The 25,015-nt window shown below is 38.6% G+C and overlaps 1 protein-coding gene across 1 annotated transcript in view; it reads right to left on the bottom strand.

The window, feature by feature from the left end:
* Window positions 1-25,015, bottom strand: part of LOC126419263 (translocation protein SEC63 homolog) — a 172,494-nt gene that overhangs the window by 14,963 nt on the left and 132,516 nt on the right. The window contains exons 13-14 of the mRNA XM_050086421.1: window positions 18,542-18,664; window positions 2,906-3,031 (exon numbers count right to left, since the gene is read on the bottom strand). Of these exons, the coding sequence (XP_049942378.1) occupies window positions 2,906-3,031; window positions 18,542-18,664 (249 nt within the window). The remainder of the gene's footprint in view (window positions 1-2,905; window positions 3,032-18,541; window positions 18,665-25,015) is intronic.

Here is a 25,015-nt window from a genome sequence, read left to right as displayed (position 1 = left end):
AGTACCACCCTCAACCAGTACTGTGAAGTGTCCATCGCAAGGATCAAATTGAGGCCTAGGTGGTAAGTCACTAAGCAGGGTGCAAAGTGTAACATGATCTTATGGGCGGAAAATGTGGTTTTAAAAATGGCGACCAGCGAAACTGAGTCCCTTCACACAGCAACACATGTAATGGCTGCATGACTGTCGCTGCCCCAGGAAAAAATTTATTGTAGTACACGACTTTGCCTAAAAAAACTTGAAGTTCTTCGAGTGACATAGGGCTTGGAAAAGACACAATAGCAGAAACATACTGATGCAGGGGTTTGAGACCCTCACGAGATACTTCAGACCCAAGATAAATGACAAAAGGTTGAAAAAACTGACATTTTTCTAAATTACACTTCAATCCGGCTGCGTGGATGGAAAAAAAAAAAAAAATTGGTAGGAAGATTTTGTAAATGTTCCTCAGTGGAGGCAGTGGAAACTACAATGTCATCCAAATAGTTTGCACAACCTGGCATAGATGCTGTGTTAAAAAAAAAATAATGGTTGAAAAATAGCGGGAATGCTGGCAGCTCCAAAATCCAACTGCAAGTACTGGTTCAGCCCAAAAGCAGTATTGACAACTAACATATGACGTGACTCTGTATCTAAGGGGAAAATAGGCATCCAACAAGTCAATTTTTGAGAAATATTGACCACTTGATAACTTTGAAAAGAGTTCGGCCAGGTGCGGTATTGGGAATGTATCCACTATTGAGTGTGCATTCACAGTAACTTCAAAATCACTGCACAGGTGTAACTGGTCCAATGGTTTCTTTGCTAAACTAAAGGGATAGGCCATTCACTTGATGCAATAAGTCGAACACTGCCGGGTTCCATGAGTTAATCTAATTCACCTTTGACTTGTTCCCAAAGTGCCACTGGAACCAGATGGGCCCAAAAAAGATGAGGATGAGCAAAAGGTTTGGTGGTAACGTGCGCATGAAGTGACGAGACTGCTGACTTGCAGGTCATTGGTGCGGAAAATTAGCGGAGAATAGGAATACTCGGTTTATTGTAACTTACTAACTTTCATGACACATGGAGAAGTGTAGCGGAACCCAAGTCAATGTAATTTTGTGAGTTTAACAAGTTTACTGCAGCTGCTGTATCTACCTGCATGTCCAGAACTTTACAAAAAAACCATAACTTCAAAGAAAAGCTTGTTTGGCGCAACGTCACTAACTGATACAATGTTTACATCCATATCCGCAGAATTTTTGTATTACAAATAAATAGAAGCAATGTGACCTTTTTTTTTTTTTTTTTTTTTTTTTTGCAATTACGACAGGCGGATCAGCATTTTGGGCAGGCTATGTACTCATAGTTAACGGAACAATAAGCACAGGACGGAAGCATGGAATGCAAAGACTGTTGGCTACTAGCCTGTTTAGTTTGTTCATGCGCCTGCTGCTGGGAACGAGGCTGGCCCCCCTGATGCTGGGAATGTGTGTGGACTGCCGCGGCTATGTCTTCCGCCTGCTAACTATCTGAATATTGGTGTGGAGAAGAGAGTTGGATTGCCGATACCTCACACCATAACTCAATTTGGTAACAAATGACAGTATCTCTCACCATCTGATCAGCATATGGCACTTTAGGCACATCGGATGCAAAATGACAACTACTTAACCCATGGAGTTCAGCCGGCCATGCTCGATTGGATTGATGTGGTTGCCTCCCACAGCAGTAAAACCCAACCCAGGATGAAATAACATGTGTGCACTTACTGAAGTATTTTGAAAGAAGTTCACACATTTGGTCAAATGTTAAAGAGAATGGATCCCGCAAAGGGATGAGCTGACATAGGACTTGATACATTCTTGGCAATATCGATGGGAAAAAAGAAGATACAACATAAAATAGCATCAGTAATACCAAAAGCTTGAAATTGTTGTCACAGACTTTTCTTGTATGCATCCCATTTCTCAATGGACTCACTGTACGAAGAAAATGGAGGTAGATAAACCACATGGGCTGTGGAGGGCGAAACAATAGGTGACACAGACTGAGGAGCATGCCGACTAGACAAAACAGAAGCAAATGGTTGAAGTGCTTGAGCTTGATTGTCCAGTGCCTATGATTGGTGGTGCAATGCTGCAACAAATGTGTATTGCTGTTCAGCCAATCAATGTAAAATGTCCTCTGTAACACCACCAGTCATTGTGTGAATAAAAGGAGGACCAACAAGAGTAGAACTTTGTGCAGACAACAGGGTCACACTGATTGCCAACCATGTTGCAATTACTTACAAGCACAACATGATCAGCAGACTGAACACAACTTTATTCCATGGAATATTTAGGTAACATTCAGGAGGAACCAATTACGAACACAAAGAGCTGTAGCAATACACATGGAGAATTGGGTCTGAGCATAGCTTGGTTAACCTTAAATAGACTGGGGGTCAAGGCAGGCTAGGACAGTGATATTAGACACACTCTGCCAATGACACAGCACTGTAGCACGTGCAGCCTTTTGATAGTACGCGCATATGTCACTGCATCCCTCCTGCAGCAATGAATTCACATTTACAGTGTTACAAATACTATCTGAGACCTCCCACTTCCTATCACATTCCTTTTAATGCACTACAATCCTTTTTGCAGTTGCACGGCATTTGGCCATTCTAGTTTTTAAGTGAAAATTTTTACATGACAAACAAACAGAACAAATAAACTAAAATTTGTTTTTGCTTTAAATTTATTATTTTTCATTCAGTCACTTTTAGGTCAAACAAACTGTAATGCGTGTTGTGTAGTTAATGCTGCACATAGAAAATAAAATTACTATGCAGATGCTGTTTCTGAATACTTACATCTTAAACATTTATTTATCAAATTAAAAATTATTCTGCAGCCTTAATTTCAAATGAACTCACCTCTGGGAAAAATGGGCAGTGCACACTATGAGACTGCTTACTTCTACCCTCCAAAACTTTTTCTCGTTTATGCAATCGAGCCTGGAATTTCTCCCATTCAGTGTCATCATCTTCCACAGAAGAACCCTGCAAAAAGAAGAGATTCAATATAAGAAACATTCATTTGAATGCCATAAATGAAGGTGAACAGTATTGTGATGAAAGATGAAACATCGTTTTATGTTCCTCTGTTTTGTAAGTGTTACTGAATAATAACAGTAACCTAGGTTCTGAAAAAATAGTTTAGTGGTACTCTCAGAAGGTACACCACAACAGCAGCAAAAATTGTTGAACAACGGACTAAAAGGCAAGTTTGGATTCTATTGACACATTTTAAAGACAGGGTTTGGTTGTTTACCAGGTATTTTGCTATAAAAAATAGCTTGTTTCCCATGTCTCATTACAAAGTTATTTACTTGCTTTATTATTGCAATTATTTTTGTCACTGACAATATTGTGGATCGCTCCTACACAGAACTGTTCTATGTTGTGATGTACTGAGGTATACATAACAGGTTGCAGCAAGTGTTTGTCACATGTTCCAATTTCTGGTGGTGTCCTGCTGTTGTCAGATTTCAAGCCTGAAGGCAAAGAGTAAAAACTGCATTTAAGTGTGTTGTCAGCAGTAAATATTACGAAACAAAGAAAACTTACTTTCTTTTTCTTTACAAAAATATAATGTGTATCTGATGTTATTGTTGTTAATGTGAATTTGCACTGGTTGTCATATATTACAAGTGTTGTGTAGTACAGAGAAAAGCCAGACCCCACAAAAACACAATTTTATGTGGCATGCGCAAAACCTAAATTTAATGACAAAACAAAGTGGTTGCTGACAATACGCAAACAAAATGGATAAAATGTGGGAATATTTGATGCAGTAATGGCATAATTTTCTTTGAACAGAAACAATTACCGAAATTACTGGCACTTTCACCGTGATGATCCACGAGAAAGCTACCAAGCAATTACACTTACTAAAGAATAAAAATATTAACAGATAAAAAAGGGACACACATACAGCAGTTAGAATTAGGCAGAAATAAAAAAAAAGGCAGGTGAAGGCTTGTACAAAGAGTTAAGATGTAAGGTTTACAACAGTAAGATGACACACACTTGTAAAAGCATGTAGAGTATAGATACATTGCAAATACGAAATCGTGTGAAAAAAGACTGGACTTTATGCACCCAACAAAGAACATGCAGCATCACACCATATTTTCAGCTGTTGGTCTACAAGGGGCAGTTAAATTATTATTTCTTGACTCAAAAACATATACAGGGTGTTACAAAAAGGTACGGCCAAACTTTCAGGAAACATTCCTCACACACAAATAAAGAAAATATGTTGTGTGGACATGTGTCCGGAAATGCTAAATTTCCATGTTAGAGCTCATTTTAGTTTCGTCAGTATGTACTATACTTCCTCGATTCACCGCCATGATTTCATACGGGATACTCTACCTGTGCTGCTAGAACATGTGCCTTTACAAGTACGACACAACATATGGTTCATGCACAATGGAGCTCCTGCTCATTTCAGTCGAAGTGTTCATACGCTTCTCAGCAACAGTTTCGGTGACCGATGGATTGGTAGAGGCGGACCAATTCCATGGTCTCCACGCTCTCCTGACTTCAACCCTCTTGATTTTCATTTATGGGGGCATTTGAAAGCTCTTGTCTACGCAACTCCGGTACCAAATGGAGAGACTCTTCGTGCTCGTATTGTGGATGGCTGTGATACAATACGCCATTCTCCAGGGCTGCATCAGCGCATCAGGGATTCCATGCGACAGATGGTGACTGCATGTATCCTCGCTAACGGAGGATATTTTGAACATTTCCTGTAACAAAGTGTTTGAAGTCACGCTGGTACGTTCTGTTGCTGTGTGTTTCCATTCCATGATTAATGTGATTTGAAGAGAAGTAATAAAATGAGCTCTAACATAGAAAGTAAGCGTTTCTGGACACATGTCCACATAACATATTTTCTTTCTTTGTGTGTGAGGAATGTTTCCTGAAAGTTTGGCCGTACCTTTTTGTAACACCCTGTATAAATTATACACAGTTATGACTATATCACTTTTTTCCAAAACATAGCCACTTCCAATGCATTTTCTGTTCCTTGATGAAGTTCATCTTCTGTGCAAGAGGCTGACATGTTGAACAGTCTGGTCTTCTCCACAGTCACACTGAATACAATTTTGACCAGTGTTAATTCCATCTTGCCAAGCAACCTTTTATTTGCCAACTCCAGACCTCAGTCTATTGAGGGATTTCCAAGTCATCCATTCCTCATCACAGCCAGGAGGTAACATTTCAGGAATCCTTTTCCAGTCGGAGGGAAGGTAGACTGTAGCCCTCCATAATCGTAACCCAGCTTTTTAGTAGTTATCCTAAGTGCCATGTTCTATGGAAACTCCTCCTTGAATTCAATTGCTGTGGGTGCAGTTTGTGCTCTTACAGAGGGTGGGTACTTTCCTACTCCACTGTCTTCCTTTCATTATTCACAGCTATTTCTCTCTGAATAGGAGGTGGTGCTTTTACTACAAGGTGGTAAAGTCATTCGACTTGAGCGGTTTTCAAGCAGCCTGTTACGATTCTGCAGGAGTCAATGAGATCTATGTCCTCTTGTTTGGCACATGCTAATTATACCAAACAAAACATGCATATTCTGTCACAGAATAGCATAGTGTCATTGCAGAAGTTCGTATTGTTTCAGATTGGCTACTCAACTGTGATCCGGCCAGTTTCTATAGAAGATTGGAAACTTTTGACTTGCGCGTTTAAAGGAAGTAAGTAAACTGTTTTTTATTTCAAAAGTGATCACCATAACTGTTAATGCATTTATTTAATTGTGAGACAAGCTGGTCAATACCTTCAAGGAAAATCATTTCAGTTGCCTACAGAAGTACTGTAACCAGGCATGCACCCGCTGCATCCGAAGCAAATCAATGGGCATGATTTTCTTTTTTTTTTTCCAGCGCTCAAAAATATGGAAAAAACATGGGAAAGGTCAGGACTGTAAGGAGAATATGTACGGATTTTGAAGCAAAACATCTGCAGTATAATTGAAACATCTTTGGCAACATGCAAGCAATCATTATCCTGCAACAGAACGATGCTCTCCGTCAACATTACTTAGAATTTGCTGCTGATAGCATGCTTCAATTTTTGCAAAGTGTCGATGTAACACTGTGAATTAGTTGTGGCACCGTGTTCCTAAAGGTCAATGAGCAGTGGGGCACTTGCAGACAAAGAAAAAGGTCATCACGACTTTTTTGGTGTGCTTGCTGTTTAGACTACATTGCAAAAGTTTTGCTAGGAAGCCCTTACACATGCTCCACAAAGTCCCAACATCTGCCCCTATGATTTACATATTTCTGGAGTCCTGAGGAAAGCAATTCATGGCCGTCAATTTGCTTTCGGCAATAAGGTGCACCCCTGGCCACTGTCCTGGTTCTGTAAGAACCGCAAACCTTTTTTCCATGAAGGCACTGACTGTCTTGTCTCACAAGGGATAAATGTATTAACAGTTATGGGGACTACCTTAGAAATAATAAAGTTTACTTTTCTGATCTGTCTAGTTTTAGTTGGACTTCCCCTTGTAAAAACATTTCAAGAGAAAAAAGTATAGCTACAATAATGTGATGAGGTGGGTGACAAGAAAGAAAGAAAGGAAACAATGAGATATTCTGTGAGACTTTATTGTCACAAAATGAAGCATTTTGTCAATGAGACTCAAGATGTAAGAAGATACAATTAAGAAGCAATATGAGCAATACGCCAAACAGTACATTTTGCTGCAAATATACATTTAATAAATGTGTGTGCTGGCAGTGTTGGAATCTGCATTAGTGTACACAAAAATAAATGTATTTTTGATAGATGAAGTTAAGCAGAAGTCACTAGAATGAAACTTCGCTAAGGAAAATGAAAAATTTGTTTAAAATTCAGGGAGAATGGAGGATATTCAGCTTACAACTGAAGGTTTGTGTATGTTGAGAAGAAAAGATATAGAGCCTGTGAGATGGCAGAAAGAAAGAATTTCCAGTCATGTATGAAATGTTGCGGCAAAAAGACTGAGGCAACGAAGAAGTGAGGAAATGGACTGTTCAAATTTTCGTAATTATTTTCTGGAAACACTTCCTCCCCCCCCTCCCCCCCCTACACACACACACACACACACACACACACACACACACACACACACACACACACACACAGAGAGAGAGAGAGAGAGAGAGAGAGAGAGAGAGAGAGAAATTGTATGTTGCAGCATGACACTGCGTTTTTGTTCTAACTCCATTTGATCTTCAAGTTATTCTCTGCATACCTATAGAAATTAAGAAAATGTAGGATAATGCAATAGTAAATTTTTATTGGGTAATTCTGTGTATCTAAGTGCTTTTTTGCATTACTGACAGCTGGACTTATGGACGGAAAGCTGCGCAGAAACCAAAGCATTGGGAGCCAATATGGCCAACTTTATGGCACTTCTCATTGGAGAAGCATTTACGGTGAGGTCTCTGGTTGACATACCAGATACAGTTTCAGTTCCTGGTCTCCGAGCTTATAGAACACTGATAATTCCACTGAATTCTTATATTTATAGCTTTTCTGCAAGGATACATCTTTGCTACAAGAATAGGACCATCTACTTTCCTAAACAGAGGGAAAACACAAAATAGCGCATAAAGAGTTTTATGAACAAAGATTTATTGGCATTTGTGACTGACAAAGGAGGAGGGGGGAACAAAAATGTGGAGGAGGAGAAGACTGAATGTGCAAATAGAGGTCTGCTGAATGCAAAATGGCCAAAACTAGAAGCTGTTGTACTGAAATGGATTCAAGGACACTGTCAAAATGTCACTGGAATTAATAGAAAAATGATTCAAATACACACTAGCAAGCTAGCATTACAGTGGAACTTAACAGACTTTAAGGGTGGAGTTGGTTGGTGCTCCAGGTTTATGGAGTGTCATGGACTTAGCATGTGAACTAAAATCAAAATATCTCACAAACATCCTTAAGAATAAGAAGAGAAAATATTATCTTCCCATCACCATCTTCTACATCTACCTGTGCACCTGTACTCTGCAAGCCACCTTGAGGTGCGTAGCAGAGGGTACATCCCATTGTACCAGTTATTTGGGTTTCTTCTTGCTCCATTCACATATGGAGTGTGGTAAGAATAATTGTTTGAATGCCTATGTGTATTCAGTAATTATTCTAATTTTATCCTCACGATCCCAGTGTGAGCAATATTTGAGGGTTGTAGTATATCCCTTGCTGATTCTTGAAACTTTGTTAATAGACTTTCTTGTTGTAGTTTTCTGTCTGTCTTCAAGAATCTGCCATTTCAGTAACTTGAGATCTCTGTGACACTCTCCAACAGATTAAATAAACCTATGACCATTCGTGCTGCCTTTCTCTGTATATGTTCAATATCCCCTGTTAATCCTATTTGGTATGGGTGCCACAAACTTGAGCAATATTCTAGGATGGGTTGCATGATTGATTTGTGAGCAATCTCTTTTGTAGACCTACTGCACTTCCCCAGTATTATACAAATAAACCAAAGTCTACCAACTGCTTTACCCACGACTGAACCTGTGTGATCATTCCATTTCATATCCCTGCAGAGTGTTACACCCAGCTATTTGAATGAATTGGCTGATTTCAACAGTGTCTCATTGATATTAAAGTCATAGGATACTATTTTCCCCATTTTGGGAAGTGCAAAATTTTACACTTTTGAACACTTAGAGTAAGTTGCCAATCTCTGCACCATGTTGAAATCTTACCAAGATCTGACTGAATATTTATGCAGCTTCTCTCAGATGGTACTTCATTACAGATAATTGTATCATCTGTAAAAAGCCCAATTTTACTATTAATAATGTCTGTAAGGTCATTAATATACAACATGAACTCAAGGGTCCACACACATTCCCCTGGGGCACACCCAAAGTTACTTCTACATCTGATGGTGACTCTCCATCCAAGATAACATGCTGTGTCCTTTCTACCAAAAAGTCCTCAATCCAGTCACAAATTTCACTTAATACCCCATATGATTATACTTTTGACAATAAGAATAGGTGCAGTACTGAGTCAAATGCTTTTTGGAAATGAAGAAACATTGCACCTACCTGACTGCCTCGATCTCAAGCTTTAGTGTGTCATGTGAGCAAAGGGCGAGTTGGGTTTCACATGATCGACATTATTGAAATCCATGCTGGTTGGCATTGAGGAGGTCATTCTGTTCAAGATACCTCATTATGTTTGAGTCCAGAATATGTTCTAAGCTTCTACTACAAATAAATGTCAAGGATATTAGACAGTAGTTTTGTGGATCACTTATACTACCCTTCTTGTATGGGTTGTGACCTGTGCCTTTTTCCAAGTAATGGGCACAGTTTTTTGTTCGAGAGATCTATTACATATTATAGTGAGAAGAGTGGCTAACTCAGCCACAAATTCAGTATAGAATCTGACAGGGATTCCATCGGACCATGGAGCATTGTTCAATTTTAACCATTTTGGCTGTTTCTCAACACTACCGACACTCATACTTATTTCAGTCATCTTTTCAGTGGTATGAGGATTAAATTGGGGCAACTGTCCTGGGTTTTCCTTTGTAAAGGAACATTTGAAAACGAAATTAAGCATTTCCGTTTTTGCTTTGCTACCCTCAATTTCAGTTCCTGCCTCACATTCGCCAGGGACTGGAAACTAACTTTGGTGCCACTAACGGCCTTTACATACAACCAGAATTTCTTTGGATTTTGTGAAAAGATATTATCCAATAGCAAAAGAAAATCATAGTGGAACTAAGCCAAACAGCGAATGTGGATGAAACTTCTCTGACATTTGATGTGCTGAGTAACAGAACTGCTGCCAAGAAAGCTGCTAAAACTGTAGCTATGAAAACAAGTGGATGTAAAAAAATGCACTACACTGTTGTCCTTTCATGTTGTGCTGATGGTACTAAATTTAATCCAATCAACATTTTCAAATACAAAACAATGCCAAAATCTTCTGAAATACTGCCAGGTGGTGGGTTCACGCACATAACAAGGGCTGGATGAATGAGACTGGTATGAAATAATGGATTAACAGACTGTGTGAAAGAAGGAAAGCTGTTTCATTGAAGAAGAGTCCTCTTCTTGTGATAGATCAGTTTAGTAGTCATTTGAAAAAATTCTGTGGCAAACAAATTGTGACAGGGAAACACACAGCTTGCTGTTATTCCAAGAGGACTTACTTCACAATTACAACCTCTTGATGTCTCGATAAATAAACCATTTAAAATGTATATGATAGAGCAATGGAGCCAATGGATGGTGGATGAACCCCAACATGAATTCATGCCAAAGGGAGCTTTAAAATGACCTACAATCAAAAAAATGTGTCAATGGCTAAAGCAATTCAGATGTTGATTTTCAAGGATTTTAAAGGTCAATTCGGTTTTATAACGTAAGGATTTTTTTTTTTTTAAATCTGGCTTCGCAGTCTAATAATAAAAATATTATTTAAAAAACTGTTTTAAAGTTAAGGTGTGTCTTATAGTCTGTAGTTTGTAAAATACGGTAAGTCTCCAACATGCTAGCACTTCATGTTGGTGTTGTCTTGACAATAGTATTTAAGATGCTAATGGCTGTATAATTACAATTATTACCCCGTTAGTGCTCAGATTTTTTAGAGAGATTTTCTGGGACATCACTTATGAGGGGCATTCAATAAGAAATGCAACACTTTTTTTCCTCAGCCAATTTGAGTTGAAAAAATCCAGAATTTGTTGTGGGACACTATGGAATATTACCATTTATTCCCATTCAGTCCCTATAGTTTCATGATGTTCTGATATATGATGCCTCTAAGCATAGAATTCAAAATGATGTTTGTAACAGAAATGTGTTCCAAGCAGAGATCTGCCATTGAGTTTCTTTTGGCGGAAAACCAGAGCATCACAGATATTCAGAGGTGTTGCAGCATGACTACAGAGACCTAGCAGTGAACAAACGCATGGTGAGTCATTGGGTTTGCCATCTGTTATCATCGCAAGAAGGACATGCAAACATGTCCAAACCCCCCATGTGATGGCTGGTAGCATACAGCTGTGACTCTCCTGTGCAAAAATGCAAACAGCCTTCTCCTTCTCCATGACAACACAAGGTCTCTCACAAACCTGCACAGCTGAGAGCAGCCCACAAGATTTCATTGGACTTTTCTTCCCACAGCCTGGATTTCGCACCTTCTAACTGTTTGGTCCAATGAAGGATGCACTCTGTGGAAAGTGGTACCTAGATGATGAGGAGGTTATTGATGCAGCAATACGTTGGCTCTGGCATCGATCAGTAGAGTGGTACCATGTGGGCATACAGACCCTCCCAGTAAGATGACCTAAGGCCACTACACTGGAGATTATATTGAAAATTAGGGCTAAGAGAGCTAGCTAAGAGAGTGGGAAATAATATGGTGCACTGGAATTCTCTATAAAAGCAAATTCATGCCAGCTGGAAAGAAAACCAACCTTCCCTTTTTTTAAAGTGTATCATTACTTACTGAACACCCCTCATACAATAGTTTGCCTAATTCATTGAGGCAAAGGAAACAGACTACTTCTATTATTAGTCACACAATGAGATACACTGCCAAATGAGGACATGGTGTCATGGAAATGTATGCAGATGTGCACGAGTTTCAAGAACTGTTTCTCTGAGAGTACTGGGCACAAGAAATACAGAAAGAACAGAAAGTGGATTTCTGAAATAGGGAGAGGAAACCACCTCAGTGAGGCTAAATGAAAACCTTGAGGTAAGGATTATGGTTTGGGGATGTCATACAATTTCACAAGGATGCCCCAGCGATGGAAGGTAACAGAAGACCACTGTGGTGGTGTGGGGAGGATATCAGGAAGAAGTTACCCCATTCTAGGGTGAGAGCTTGACATGAGAAAGACATATGTCTGGCAGAGTACTGTACTGAGGTATTCACAGCCTGGGTGGTACTGGGACAAGGGAATGCTTCTGAGTATTTTGGCAGTGGGAGCTGTATTAGTGAAGCAGTGAGAGGAAGACATTGCACGGGAGATTCATTTGAGAATAAAGTCTGTGCAGTAGTTGTTGAAAGCCTGTTGTTGGCAAAGGTGCTAAGAGATTCAGCACTAGAACAGGTGTGTTTCTTGTGGTGTATCTAACATGGAAGCTGTGACAGCTATCACAGGACAGGTATTGTTGCTTACTTGTTGGTTTTATATGGGTTGGATGTGGACTTCAGTAAGGTGGAGTGGTCAATACAATGAAGTTTACTATTATTTGGATAAGTACCAGGTGAATTTGAGTTGGGAAAGAGAGTTAAGCTATTGCTTGAAGCGTATTCTTCATCATTAGTCCAGACCACAAAGATGTTGATAAATCTGTACCAAGCCAGAGGCCAAGTTGTTGAGTCTTGAGGAATGCTTCTTGCATGTTGCCCACATAAATGTTGGCATAAGATGGAACAATCCTGGTTCCCTTAGTAGCCCCCCCCCCCCCCCCCCCCCCCACTCCAGGTTTGTTTGTAGGTCTGCCCTCAAATGCGAGGTTCAACAGGGTGACAATACATGAGGATTTAGGGAGACTTTCAGATGGCTGCTGGGAGTGAGATATTTCTCAGGCTAAGGGACTGTGTGTGTGTTTGATGTTTCTGTATTGATGTTTCTGTACAGCAAAGTTGGACTAATAGTGACAAGGATGGTTCCGGGAGGGAGAGAAGTGGGAACTGATTTGAGACGTTGGTGTTTTTTATGTACATTGGGCGAATATATGAAGGGCTGGAAGTAGCAGGACTGTGATACGTTCGGTGGTGGCCTTTGAAGCCAGCTCCTATGGGATGAGAAAGATACTTGTTTTTGTGTATTTTAGGAAGTAGGTAGAAGACTGGGATGCATGCTCACAAGGGGTAAGGAGTTCTATGGAGAAAGTAGTGAGTCTTGGTGAGGAACCTGGTATTAAGGATTTTCTCCATCTCAGTCAGGACTGAAGGAATGAGGCCATTAGAAACCAGTTTGTATGTCAAGATGTCCTTGAGCTATGACCCTCTGCCACATACTCCTAATGGTTAAACACTACAGTAATGAAGCGTTTGCATGCAGGGGCAACTATGATTCCTTTAGAAGTGTAAGTAGCTAGTTTCAGTTAAAAGTCTTCCAAAATCATCAGAAAAGACCCCCTTTTTAGGGTAGGGAGGACAGAAAGAAACCAAGTTTTAAGAGAGGTTAGGATTGAGACAAACCTTTAGTTAAAATAATAATAATAATAATAATAATAATAATTCTACAATGTCTACAACTTTGCATGTGCCATTTCTTAAAGTTCGAGACTTTATTGTGAAAAACTTACAAAAAATTTACGATTCAAAGTATTGGCGATCGTCTAAACTAGGCATCTGGGCATCGTTTGAGGGGAACCATGAATCAATCCAATTTTGCACTTGTTCATATGACCGCAAGTGTTAGTCAGCTGGGTCGTGTGTCATAGATTGAGAAAGGTGGCAGTCAGAGGGAGGAGTATCTGGAGAATACAGCGGGTGTGGTAGAACTTCCCAGTTCAATGTTTCAAGTATGTTTTGACGGGATTTTTGACATGGGGTCGTGCACTGTCACGATGCAAAATCTTTTTTTCATGTCTATCGCTGTAGTGTGGCCATTTGTCTTTCAGTGCTTGGCTCAAACACATCAACTGCTTTCGATAATCATCTCCTGCGATTGTCGCCATGGGTTGCAATAGCATTGAAAGCTTCCTCTCTTTCACAAACATGCCAGTCTTCAACGTCAAAATTACCATTCTTGAAGCACGGAAACCATTTTTTGCGAAGTTCTGTCACTAACAGGCAGCTCAGCTTTTTATGAGCCTCAGCCGCAGATTTCTTCATATCAAATCAGAAAATTAAAACCTCCCGCAGATGACGAGAACTGGGCTCATAAGTTGATGTATTCAGTCGAGAATAACTTTATGATGCAATCAAAAATCGACTGATATTTTGATGGAGTTTTGTTCTCAAATGCCTAAGCTTGCTTATGACACTTATGACGAACGACTTGCACCACTACTTTGCACTACTGCAATCTATTGCAAAATGGCGGAAGCAAAGTTGTAGACTTTATAGCTTATTAATCAGCATAAACAGCTAGCTGTTGGTTAAGAATTTTCAACGATCAGCAGAAATTTCAACTCTACCCAGTTTTAACTCAATGTGAAATGTCAGCTATCTTTATTGCATTAAAAGATTCGAGGACTGAGAAAGGAAATTAATAAATTAATTATCTGCAGAGATAAATTAGAGTCCTCAAACCCAGCTGACATAATTTGCCTCTCTGAACATCATGTGACCACTGGTATAGAACTTTTAAGTGTTACAAGATTTAGGTTATCATCTAACTTTTGTAGAGCAGAAATGGAGAAAGGAAGAGTTGCCACATTCATCGGTAACTGTCATAAATTTAAGAACATAGACATTCATAAATTTTGCCTAGAACAGCATATGGAAGTACGTGCAGCAGAAGTAGAATTTCATAAAAAAATCCTTCATAATATTAAGTGCATATCGAGTACCTGCAGGTAACTTTAATCTGTTCATAAACCACCTTGAAGCTGCACTGTCTCATTTAAATACCAAAACATAGAAATAGCGGTTGCTAGTGACTTCAATGTAGATTTCCTTAAAGATTCTACCTATAAGAACTTATTTGAGTTAGTAACACTATCATTCAACTTAATTCCCAATCTAAAGTTCCCAGCTAGGGTAGCCAATTGCTCACAAACAGCCATTGATAATATCTTTATAGCAAAGTTCAATGAACAAAATTATATTACAAAGCCAATAGTCAATGGCCTCTCAGACCATGACATGCAGTTCCTTCTGTTAAACGTTAATACTGAACAGGATATAAAATCTGTTAAATCTTAACTCAAGAGGGTAATCAATGAGCCAAAAATTGATTTTTTTAGGACACTCCTCAGAGACATTCACTGGAGAGAAGTTTACAGTGCTCATGGCATGAATGAAAAATACACTTTTGCTAATAAAGTGCTTACCTTATTTGAACAATGTTTCCCCCCAAAACTAACTGAGGTTAGAGCAAAGCCTACAAAGAAGCCATGGCTTACTCAAGGAATGTAGGTATCTTGTAAAACAAAAAGAAAACTGTATCTGTCAATCTGAAAAAGTTCTGATGTTGATGCTATAACACATTACAAGAAATACTTCAAAATATTAAAGACTGTAATATGAATATCAAAGCAACTATATTACAAGGAAAAGAGTGTCATATCAGATAACAAATTAAAGACAATACGGGATATAGTGAAGGAGGAGACCAGTAGAATCAGATGTGAAGTGGGGCAAATAGCATTAAGAGTAAATGATATATTGGTGACAGATGTGTATAGTGTTGCAGAACTTTTTAACAAACATTTTATAACTGTTACTGAAAAGATGGGGTTGTCAGGTTCTGTAGATGCTGCCATGGGATACCTCAGACCAGACATTTCAAGTAACTTCCATAATATGAATTTGCTCCTCACTGCTGCAGCAGAAGTAATGTCCATCATAAAATCTTTAAAATCAAAAACATCTAGTGGGTATGATGAAATATCAACAAAGTTAATTAAAGAATGTATTCTGAGTTAAGTAACATATTAAGCCATCTGTGTGACCAGTTGTTTATCAGTGGAATATTTCCTGAATGGTTGAAATATGCTGAAGTTAAGCAACTGCTCAAGAAGGGAGATAAAGAAATAGCGTCAAATTTCTGTCCAAATTCACTTTTGCCAGCATTCTCAAAAATTTTAGAAAAGGTAATGTACAATCGTCTTTATAACCATCTTATTACAAATAACATACTGTCAAAGTCGCTGTTCAGAGTTGTAAACGGTCCCGATATTCGAGAAGGCTACCTACGCTTACAGTGAAAATGTACTTAATTCTTTGTAAATCACAATATCCTTTTAAGTAAATCAGAATGTTGTGGTGTAACACTAAATGCTGCAAAATGGTTCAAATCTTATATCTCTGGCAGGAAACAAAGGGTGTCATTATGAAAGAGACATGTATTAAGCTATCAAGCATCATCCAACTGGGAACTAATTACATGTGGGGTCCCACAGGGGTCCACCTTAGGGCTCTTAATTTTTCTTGTGTATATCAATGACCTTTCATCAATAACATTACAAGATGCCAAGTTTGTTTTGTTTACTGATGATACAAACATTGCAATACATAGCAAATCAAGTGCAGTCTTAGAAAGATCGGCTAATAAAATATTTGTGGACATTAATCACTGGTTCCTAGCCAATTCTTTGTCACTAAAAATTGCAAAAATACACTACATGCAGTTCAGAACTAGTAAGAGGTATCCCATGAGTATATGCCTAACACACGATGACAAGCAGATAGAAGAAGTGGACAGTGTTAAATTCTTGGGATTACAGCTTGATACCTCCTCATTAGTTATGTGATCTACCCATCTAATCTTCAGCATTCTTCTGTAGCACCACATTTCAAAAGCTTCTATTCTCGTCTTGTCTAAACTATTTATCGTCCACATTTCACTTCCATACATGGCTACACTCCATACAAATACTTTCAGAAACGACTTCCTGACATTTAAATTTATACTCGATGTTAACAAATTTTTCTTCTTCAGAAATGCTTTCCTTGCCATTGCCAGTCTACATTTTATATCCTCTCTACTTCGACCATCATCAGTTATTTTGCTCCCCAAATAGCAAAACTCCTTTACTACTTTAAGTGTCTCATTTCCTAATCTAATTCCCTCTACATCACCCGACTTAATTCGACTACATTCCAGTATCCTCGTTTTACTTTTGTTGATGTTCATCTTATACCCTCCTTTCAAGACACTGTCCATTCCGTTCAACTGCTCATCCAAGTCCTTTGATGTCTCTGACAAAATTACAATGTCATCGGCGAACCTCAAAGTTTTTATTTCTTTCCCATGGGTTTTAATACCTATTCCGAACTTTTCCTTTGTTTCCTTTATTTCTTGCTCAATATACAGATTGAATAGCATCGGGGAGAGGCTACAACCCTGTCTCTCTCCCATCCCAACCACTGCTTCCCTTTCATACCCCTCGACTCTTATGACTGCCATCTGCTAAGGGACCAGTTGGTAGGACATGTTCTGAGGCATCAAGGGATCACCAGTTTAGTACTGGAGGGCAGCGTGGAGGGTAAAAATCGTAGAGGGAGACCAAGAGATGAATACACTAAGCAGATTCAGAAGGATGTAGGCTGCAGTAGGTACTGGGAGATGAAGAAGCTTTCACAGGATAGAGTAGCATGGAGAGCTGCATCAAACCAGTCTCAGGACTGAAGACCACAACTACAACAGCTTGATAATAAATTCAACTGGGAGGAGCACACCACTGAACTGCTGAAGCGTCTAAACAAATCTCTATTTGCAATTGAATTCTGTCAGACATAGGAGATATAAAAATGAAAAAGCTGGCATACTATGCTTACGTTCATTCAGTAATGTCATATGGGATTATTTTTTTGGGTAATTCATCAAGCCAAGCTAAAGTTTTCCTGGCACAAAAATGTGCAATAAGAGTTATATGTGGTGTGAGCTCAGAACATTCTGCAGAAGCCTGTTCATGGAACTAGGGATACTAACTACTGCTTCCCAATATATTAATTCCTTAATGAAATTTCTTTTCAAAAATATATAACTTTTTCAAACCAACAGCTCAGTTCATGGAATCAATACTAGAAATAAGAATAATCTTCACAAGGATTTAAAGTCACTTACTTCTGTACAAAAAGGTGTGCATTATTCATGAACACACATTTTCAATAACTTGCCAGCAGCCATAAAAAGCTTAACAACCAATGAAATTCAGTTTAAGAGAAGCCTACAGGATTTATTGGTGGCCAACTCCTCCTATTCCATTGATGAATTTCTAAGTAGAATCAATTGATTTGTGTGTGTGTGTGTGTGTGTGTGTGTGTGTGTAAGAACAATTAACTTCTGCACCGTTTCTGTGCAGTAATGTGTTCATTGTAAATAAATATTGTAGTTTTATTACCTTATAAATAAAAAAAAACATTTTTTTAAAACTTTAAATTCAGTGCATTAATGCAATCTTAGTAAATGAGTGTCGTAAAATGATCCTTTGATAGAGTGTCGTAAAATGATCCATTGATATAGTGTTCATAAAATAAAGGCGATCATTCCACTTAGGACCTGTGGAAAGTACATAAGCTTATTTGTTTTAATTGTAAATATTTGTCCTGTATTATTGTTTTTCTGACATGTTCTACATCCTGGAGGACCACCTCACTACAGATCAATTGGAATGAAAGTTAATCTAATTTAATTGAAGCAGTTTTCAACTGAACATATGTCAAATATACAACTAAAAGTAGGTCACTGTTTCAGTTTTTTAACTCATACTTTTATGGAACTTACAAAATACAAGAAATTGAAACATTAACAATTACAATTATAAAAATAAATGTTGATTATGAACAGAGAAGTGTTGAAGATTCTTTCTGCACTAATCAGGAGTTCTCAATTTATCATACCTTCTTGTCTCCCTGACTATGTTCATTCTCTTCATCATCAGACCGCTCCACATCATCATCTGACATATCACTTTCATCTCCTGACTCTGCAGCAACCTTCTTTGTAGGTATCTCATGAGACTGCTGCAAAAAGAACATTAACCAATTTCACAAAAAATCTTTTGGTAAACTTATATGATCTGCAAATGCTTTCAGTATGTTAAAATGACCAACCTCCATGGGCAGCTGTAGTTGCTCCAGAAAAGAATGTCAATTGGAGGAGGAAGAAACACCATACACCTCCGCCAAGTTTGATGTTGGCAAATGACAATGCTTTCAAAAATTCTAAATCATACTTGTTCTCACATAACAATGTTAACAGAAATTTCAAAGAGTCAAACATTCACCTCCAGATGCTAATTAGTGCATTATCCCCAAGTATAGTGAATTTGCAACTGTATAACGTATATAAATAAAATATTGCATGGGAAGATTATTTTCAATAAAGGAAATACAAAGAAATTTATCACTACACAATGCCAAAAGTTTACCTAATGACAAAATGTCCATAAGTCTTAGTTTCCTAACAAAAACATTTTACATCCTGATCCCCCCCTCCCTCCCCTTTTTCTCTGCCTCTGACACACACATTTTTCAGCAGAGGTAGTCATTATTACCTACTCACAAACAATCTCCAGATGTGTAAAATAATACTATTGCATTTATGTCAGCCATTCCCTAAAATTTAAAACTTTTGTGATGAACTAAGAAGCCAATTGTATATTCTGAATTAATTATTCTCAACACCATCCTCCGATGCTCACTATATAACACAAGGATCTTCGTCCAGTTAAGTTAAGCCTCCCTCTGACTTTGGCCAACTGGCTGAATACCCATGTTGATCAATCTCAGACAATGTCCACCTTGGGACACCATGATAATTGTCTTGGCTTGCTCACAAAAGAACTATTCACATAATGTTTTTATATATGTACAGCATGCACTCAATGTATGGTTTTTGAAGAGAGCGCCAAATTAAAAATTGATAATGAAAGATTAAAGATATGGATTGCCATAAAACTACATACTAACACTCTGAGGACTGGGCAGCTAGGATGTCATTCAACAGGCTGACACTGTGCTGTTTCGCAGTTTTTCTAAATGTTGTGTATCAGGTTCTACTGTACAGGACCTAAGTCGGTTTATAGCCCCTACTCTATATAATACCGTGAAGAAATAGACTTACATCAGTGATGATTTCTTAAGACTGAAATGAAAATGTGTTGTTCTCATGAAAACTGAAAAATGTTTTTGTCTTTTGTTTCGTGAATGGAGATAGGATTAGAAGATGTTGGTTCTAAAATCAAAAACTGTATAAAAACTTAGTTATAAAAAGAACTGAAAATTACTTAGTTACATTTTTCTCGACAACAAAAATTTTTAGGCATTTTGAAAAACAAAGTCCTACATCGCATTCTTCACAATAGTACCTGGTATCTTTTCTTGCCACTTTCACAGATCTTGCCTGCGCAAGCTTTATTTCTGCTCCGAGACAATTTTGTAGCCAGATCCAATTTAGGGAAATGTCTTTCCCTGAGTCTGTTTACAGGTGATCTAAACTGAGTAGAATTTGATTCAACCTTTGTTCACCAAAGCAAGTGCCAATTTAGTAATGAATTCAACAAGACGCATGATGTTTGCTAGCAGGCCTTGACTTCTGTATAAAACTTACAAATTTACACCCATGGGTGGCCAGAAGTGGACGACACCACCACCACCACCACCACCACCACCAACAACAACAAGTACTACTACTACTACTACTACTACTACTACTTCCCACACCAGCCTTGGTTTGACATAATACAAAATAGTCAAGTTTCATCTTCTGTATTATTTATAGTTCTGTTATAGTGCTGACACTAGATACTATCATTTTGTGTTTTGTCATCAAAAGAAATAAGTTCCTAATGTCCTCTCATTTCACAAAACACAAACGTTCTTGTCTGTCAAACAAAAGTTTATTTTTTTCAGCTGCTGAGAAAATGAATTTACAGTTAGCCCTTTTCTATTTTTTAGTACAGAACTGTAAGACATTGTTGAAAATAAATACAAAGTGTATGAAAGACAACAACCAATGACCTTTATACAGCATGTGAAATTGTGAGGTGCGGCGAGAAGGCGAATGTGAACATACAAAACATGTAACACACAATGTTGTCTGTATTCCTTTCTGGCTACTATGAGTGACCATATAAGCATTATAGAGTATGTTTATATAAAACAGATGTTAACAAAGATGAGAAATTGGCAATATAGGTCCTATTTTGCTTGTCTCCAGAGTAAAACAGTTTTATTATTTACTGCTGGTTGACAAACCCAACACTGCCCAGGTTTTCATTTTGCCAACTTTCAATTAGAAATGAAAATAAAAAATGAACTGTATCTGTAGAGTAACAGTGAAAAATCTTTATTTCCAGGTATTCATGAAAATGCCTTTGAAATCATGAAAGTCACACAAAGAAGTTTACATACTGAACAAATGTATGTACGGTATCCCAGACAGTTTCTGTACACTTGGTGCAGTTGCTTTGTGTGTGTACAATGCAATTTTGTAAAGATCTCTATGCCAACGTCTCTTCATAGCTCTATAGGCTGCAATTGTTTTCACCTGTAGCCGCCTGCGCTTCGCAGTTGAAAAGTGTCACAAGCACTGCCAGGTGTCAGGGATTTCCTTAAGTTGACTTGACTGTAGGTATTAGTAAAGAATAAATGTATTAAAACTTCATGCAGGATATGACATTTTTTCACGCAACTCGGTGTTTACGATGTCATATCTTTCGAACTATGTGACACGCAATGATATATTTGTGTAGGTACAGTCAGCAGCATACGTGGATACTGTCTGCAAATTATGTTGCAAGTATAGTTGGCAGCAAAAAAGTAATAAATATAAATGTCATGCATGATGTGGAAGGTTTTCATGCATATCGGTGTTTATGACATCATATCTCCTGACCTATGTGTGTTAGCATGATGTAATTTTGTTGGGCATATTTATCAGCATATGGGAAATTAATTGCAAATAAGGTTAGTAGCACAAAAGCTCTAAATTTAAACATCATGTGTGATGTGGCAAAAGAAATACACACACACACACACACACACACACACACACACACACACACAGAGAGAGAGAGAGAGAGAGAGAGAGAGAGAGAGAGAGAGATTTCGGTAAAAGAAAAATACCTAGCGAAATGAAGCCAGGAAGAAAAGCACTTTTAAATAAACCTAACCTCCTGTAACACAGCTCATCAATGGCTATGAGATAACTTATTACAAGGCACTGAGTGGAAACTCAATACCACCACTTCTAGTTCATTTTCTGCCACATCATATGTCTCATAATTGTATATATAAAAGATCTACTCACCAAGCGGCAGCTGAACACACGCAAAAAAAAAAAAAAAAAAAAAAAAAAAAAAAAAAAAAAAAAAAAAAAAAAAAAAAAAAAGACCGCTATAATTATGCAAGCTATTGGAGCCAGTGACTCCATCTTCCAGCAGAAGGGTTGAAGGGAAAAGAAGAGGGGGTGAAGGAAAAGGACTGGAGAGATCTAGGAAAAGAGGTAGACTTCGGAAAAGTCACCAAGAACTGTGGGTGAGGAGAGATTTACTGGATGGGATGAGATGGGAAGACTGATCGTTGGGGACTACAACAGATGAGATTTAAAAACCTGAGAGCTTAAAGGCAGAAGACAGGGTAATACACAAGACAGAGATTACTGCTAAAACATCATGCAGAAGTTAATAAGAATGAAAAGCTCAGTGCATTGTATGTAAAAGAGGTGGGAGGGGGATGGCGAAAAAGGAGACAGGTCAGAAAATGAAATATGTAGAAAACTATAAAGGAGTGCAGAAAGGAGTAGTTATTGTGAAGAAATGGTGAGATGGAAGTAATTAACGTAAATTTAGGTCCAGCAGTTACCAAGAACCAAGGACATGTAGCGCTACTTCCTACCTGCAGAATTCTGAGAAACTGATGTCCAAGGGAAGAATCCAGATAGCACGTGTGGTGAAAGAGGCACCGAGGTCATGACTGTCATGTTGTAGAGCATGCTCTGCAACAAGATATTGTGGGTCGCCAGTATCCACCCTCTGCCTATGCCCATTCATCCTGGCTGATAATTTAGTGATAGTCATGCCGATGTAAAAGGCCAAACAGTGTTTATATATCAGCTGGTAAATGATATGTCATTTCACAGATGGCTCTCCCTTTGATAGTATACGTTTTTCCAGTTACAGGACTGGTATTGGTGGTGGTAGGAGGGTGCACAGGGCAAGTCTCACAGCATGGTTGGTCACAGGGGTAGGAACCATAGGGTAGGGAGATGGGTGCAGAAGGAACATAGGGCCTGACAAGGACATTGCGGAGATTTGAAAGGCAACGAAAAGCTATTCTAGATGAGGTGGGCAAAATGGAGCTCATTTCAGGATACGATTTTAGGAAGGCATGACCTTCTCGAAGTAGCTGATTAACACATTCCAAACCAGGATAATACTGAGTGACAAGTGGTGTGCTCTGAAGTTGTTTTTTGGAGGGATCAGTAATACCAGGATTGGATGTGATGGCCCCTACTGGTAAGGTAATTACATTCGGTGAAGGCTAAGGTGAAAATGGTGGTGTCCTGCCAAAAAGAGTCAGCATCCGAACAAATATGTTTCCCTCGAATGCTAAGGTTTTATGGAAGGGTACATCTGACATGGAAAGGACAGAAACTGTCAAAATGGAAGTACTTTTGTTTGTTAGTAGGTTTAATGTGGACAAAAGTGTGTAGCTGGCCTTCGGTGAGCAAGAGATCAACATCAAGGAAATTGGCATGGGATGCACAATAGGACTACAAGAAATTTAATTGGGAGAAAGTAATCAGAGATTCCAGGAATTTTAACTGTTCAGCCTCACCATAATTCCATATGGCAAAGATGTCGATAATGTACCTAAACCAAACTAAAGGCTGAAGACGTGTGGATCCCAGGAAAGCCCCCTCCAGGCAACCCATGAAAAGGTTGGCATAGGAAGGAGCCATCCTGGTTTCCATGGCCGTACCACTAATCTGTCTGTATGTCTGCCCCTCAAAGGTGAAGTAGTTGTTTGTAATGATTAAGGTGAGCAGGAAGAATGTCATAGGTCTGGAATCAGTTGGGCGCTGACTGAGGAAATTATAAGCTCCAGACAGACCATGTATGTGGGGGATGTTGGTATCGAGGGAGGTGGTATCACTGCTGACTAGCAAGGTGTGTGGTGTGAGTCAGACAGGCACGGATTTTAGACAATCTAGGAAATGGTTGGTGTCTTAGCTTTTCACTCTTATTAACTTGTTCACAATATTTTAGGAGTAATCTCATTTTGCGTATTAGCCTGTCTTCCACCTTTAAGCTCTCAGGTTTTCAAATCTTGTCCAGTGCAGTCCCCAAAAACCAATCTTTTTTTTGTCATCCCATCCAGTAAGTCTCCCCTCACCGGCAGTTTAGGGTGACTTTTCTGAAATCTAGCCCTTTTCCTACACCTCGCCAGTCCTTTTGCTTCACCCTCTTCCTTCCCCTTCAACCCTTCTGCTGGAAAAGGAGCTACTGGCTCCAAAAGCTTGCATAACAACAACTTTTTTTAAATGTGTGTGTTCTGCCGCCACTTGGTTAGTAGATTTTTTTAATCTATCCCATTACATTGTCTTGTCAAAAACTGATTGTTTTCATTATTGCACTACACCTTTACCTCTATCGAATGCACAGAGAGCTTCTCAAAATGATGGATACAATGACTTTTACACCAGAATCATAATCATCAAATGAACTGGAACATTGAACCAGGTATGCAAGTGTATCCTGTTAATAGACCAAATTTTGGTACAAGCAAAAGCAAAAGATTGATCTGCAAAAATTGTCATTCCGTAAACAAACTGAAATTAGAAAAATTATTACATATCTCATAATAAGAACGTAAACAAATAATACATCAGGCAAGTTAGCTAGTTTCACGTTCCATGGATCACTAATATAGTGAAATGGGTCGTTTTACATTCACAGTATGCTACACATTCACGTGAGAATATGGCGACCCAGTGACCATTTACAATTGTTTATTATTATTATATAGTTGTTGCTATCAGTTATAACCCACCACTTTCTAACTCATTACAAAAGTAGGATTTCTTCTATGGAGTAGAACAAATTGTCAGGGAGAAACTTCATTAGAAAGTTCCCTTAAGAAGTCTTCAAAGCCACACACATATATGGGAACGTATTCCATATGCTCATACCTTTCTTAACAGGCTTCAGTGGGACATCTTGTCAAATGCTTTTTGGAAATCTTGAAATATGGAAACTGCCTGTTGCACTCTAAAACCCTTTGGAAATCCAGGAATGTGGCATCACACCCTGAGCACCTCTGTCTAAGGCACTCTGGATCTCAGAATTGAACAGAACGAGCCAAGTTTCA

This window comes from Schistocerca serialis, chromosome 9 (genome assembly GCF_023864345.2).
Source record: "Schistocerca serialis cubense isolate TAMUIC-IGC-003099 chromosome 9, iqSchSeri2.2, whole genome shotgun sequence".
In the NCBI taxonomy this organism is placed as follows: Eukaryota; Metazoa; Arthropoda; class Insecta; order Orthoptera; family Acrididae; genus Schistocerca; species Schistocerca serialis.
This window is presented reverse-complemented; position numbering and strand designations above follow the sequence as displayed.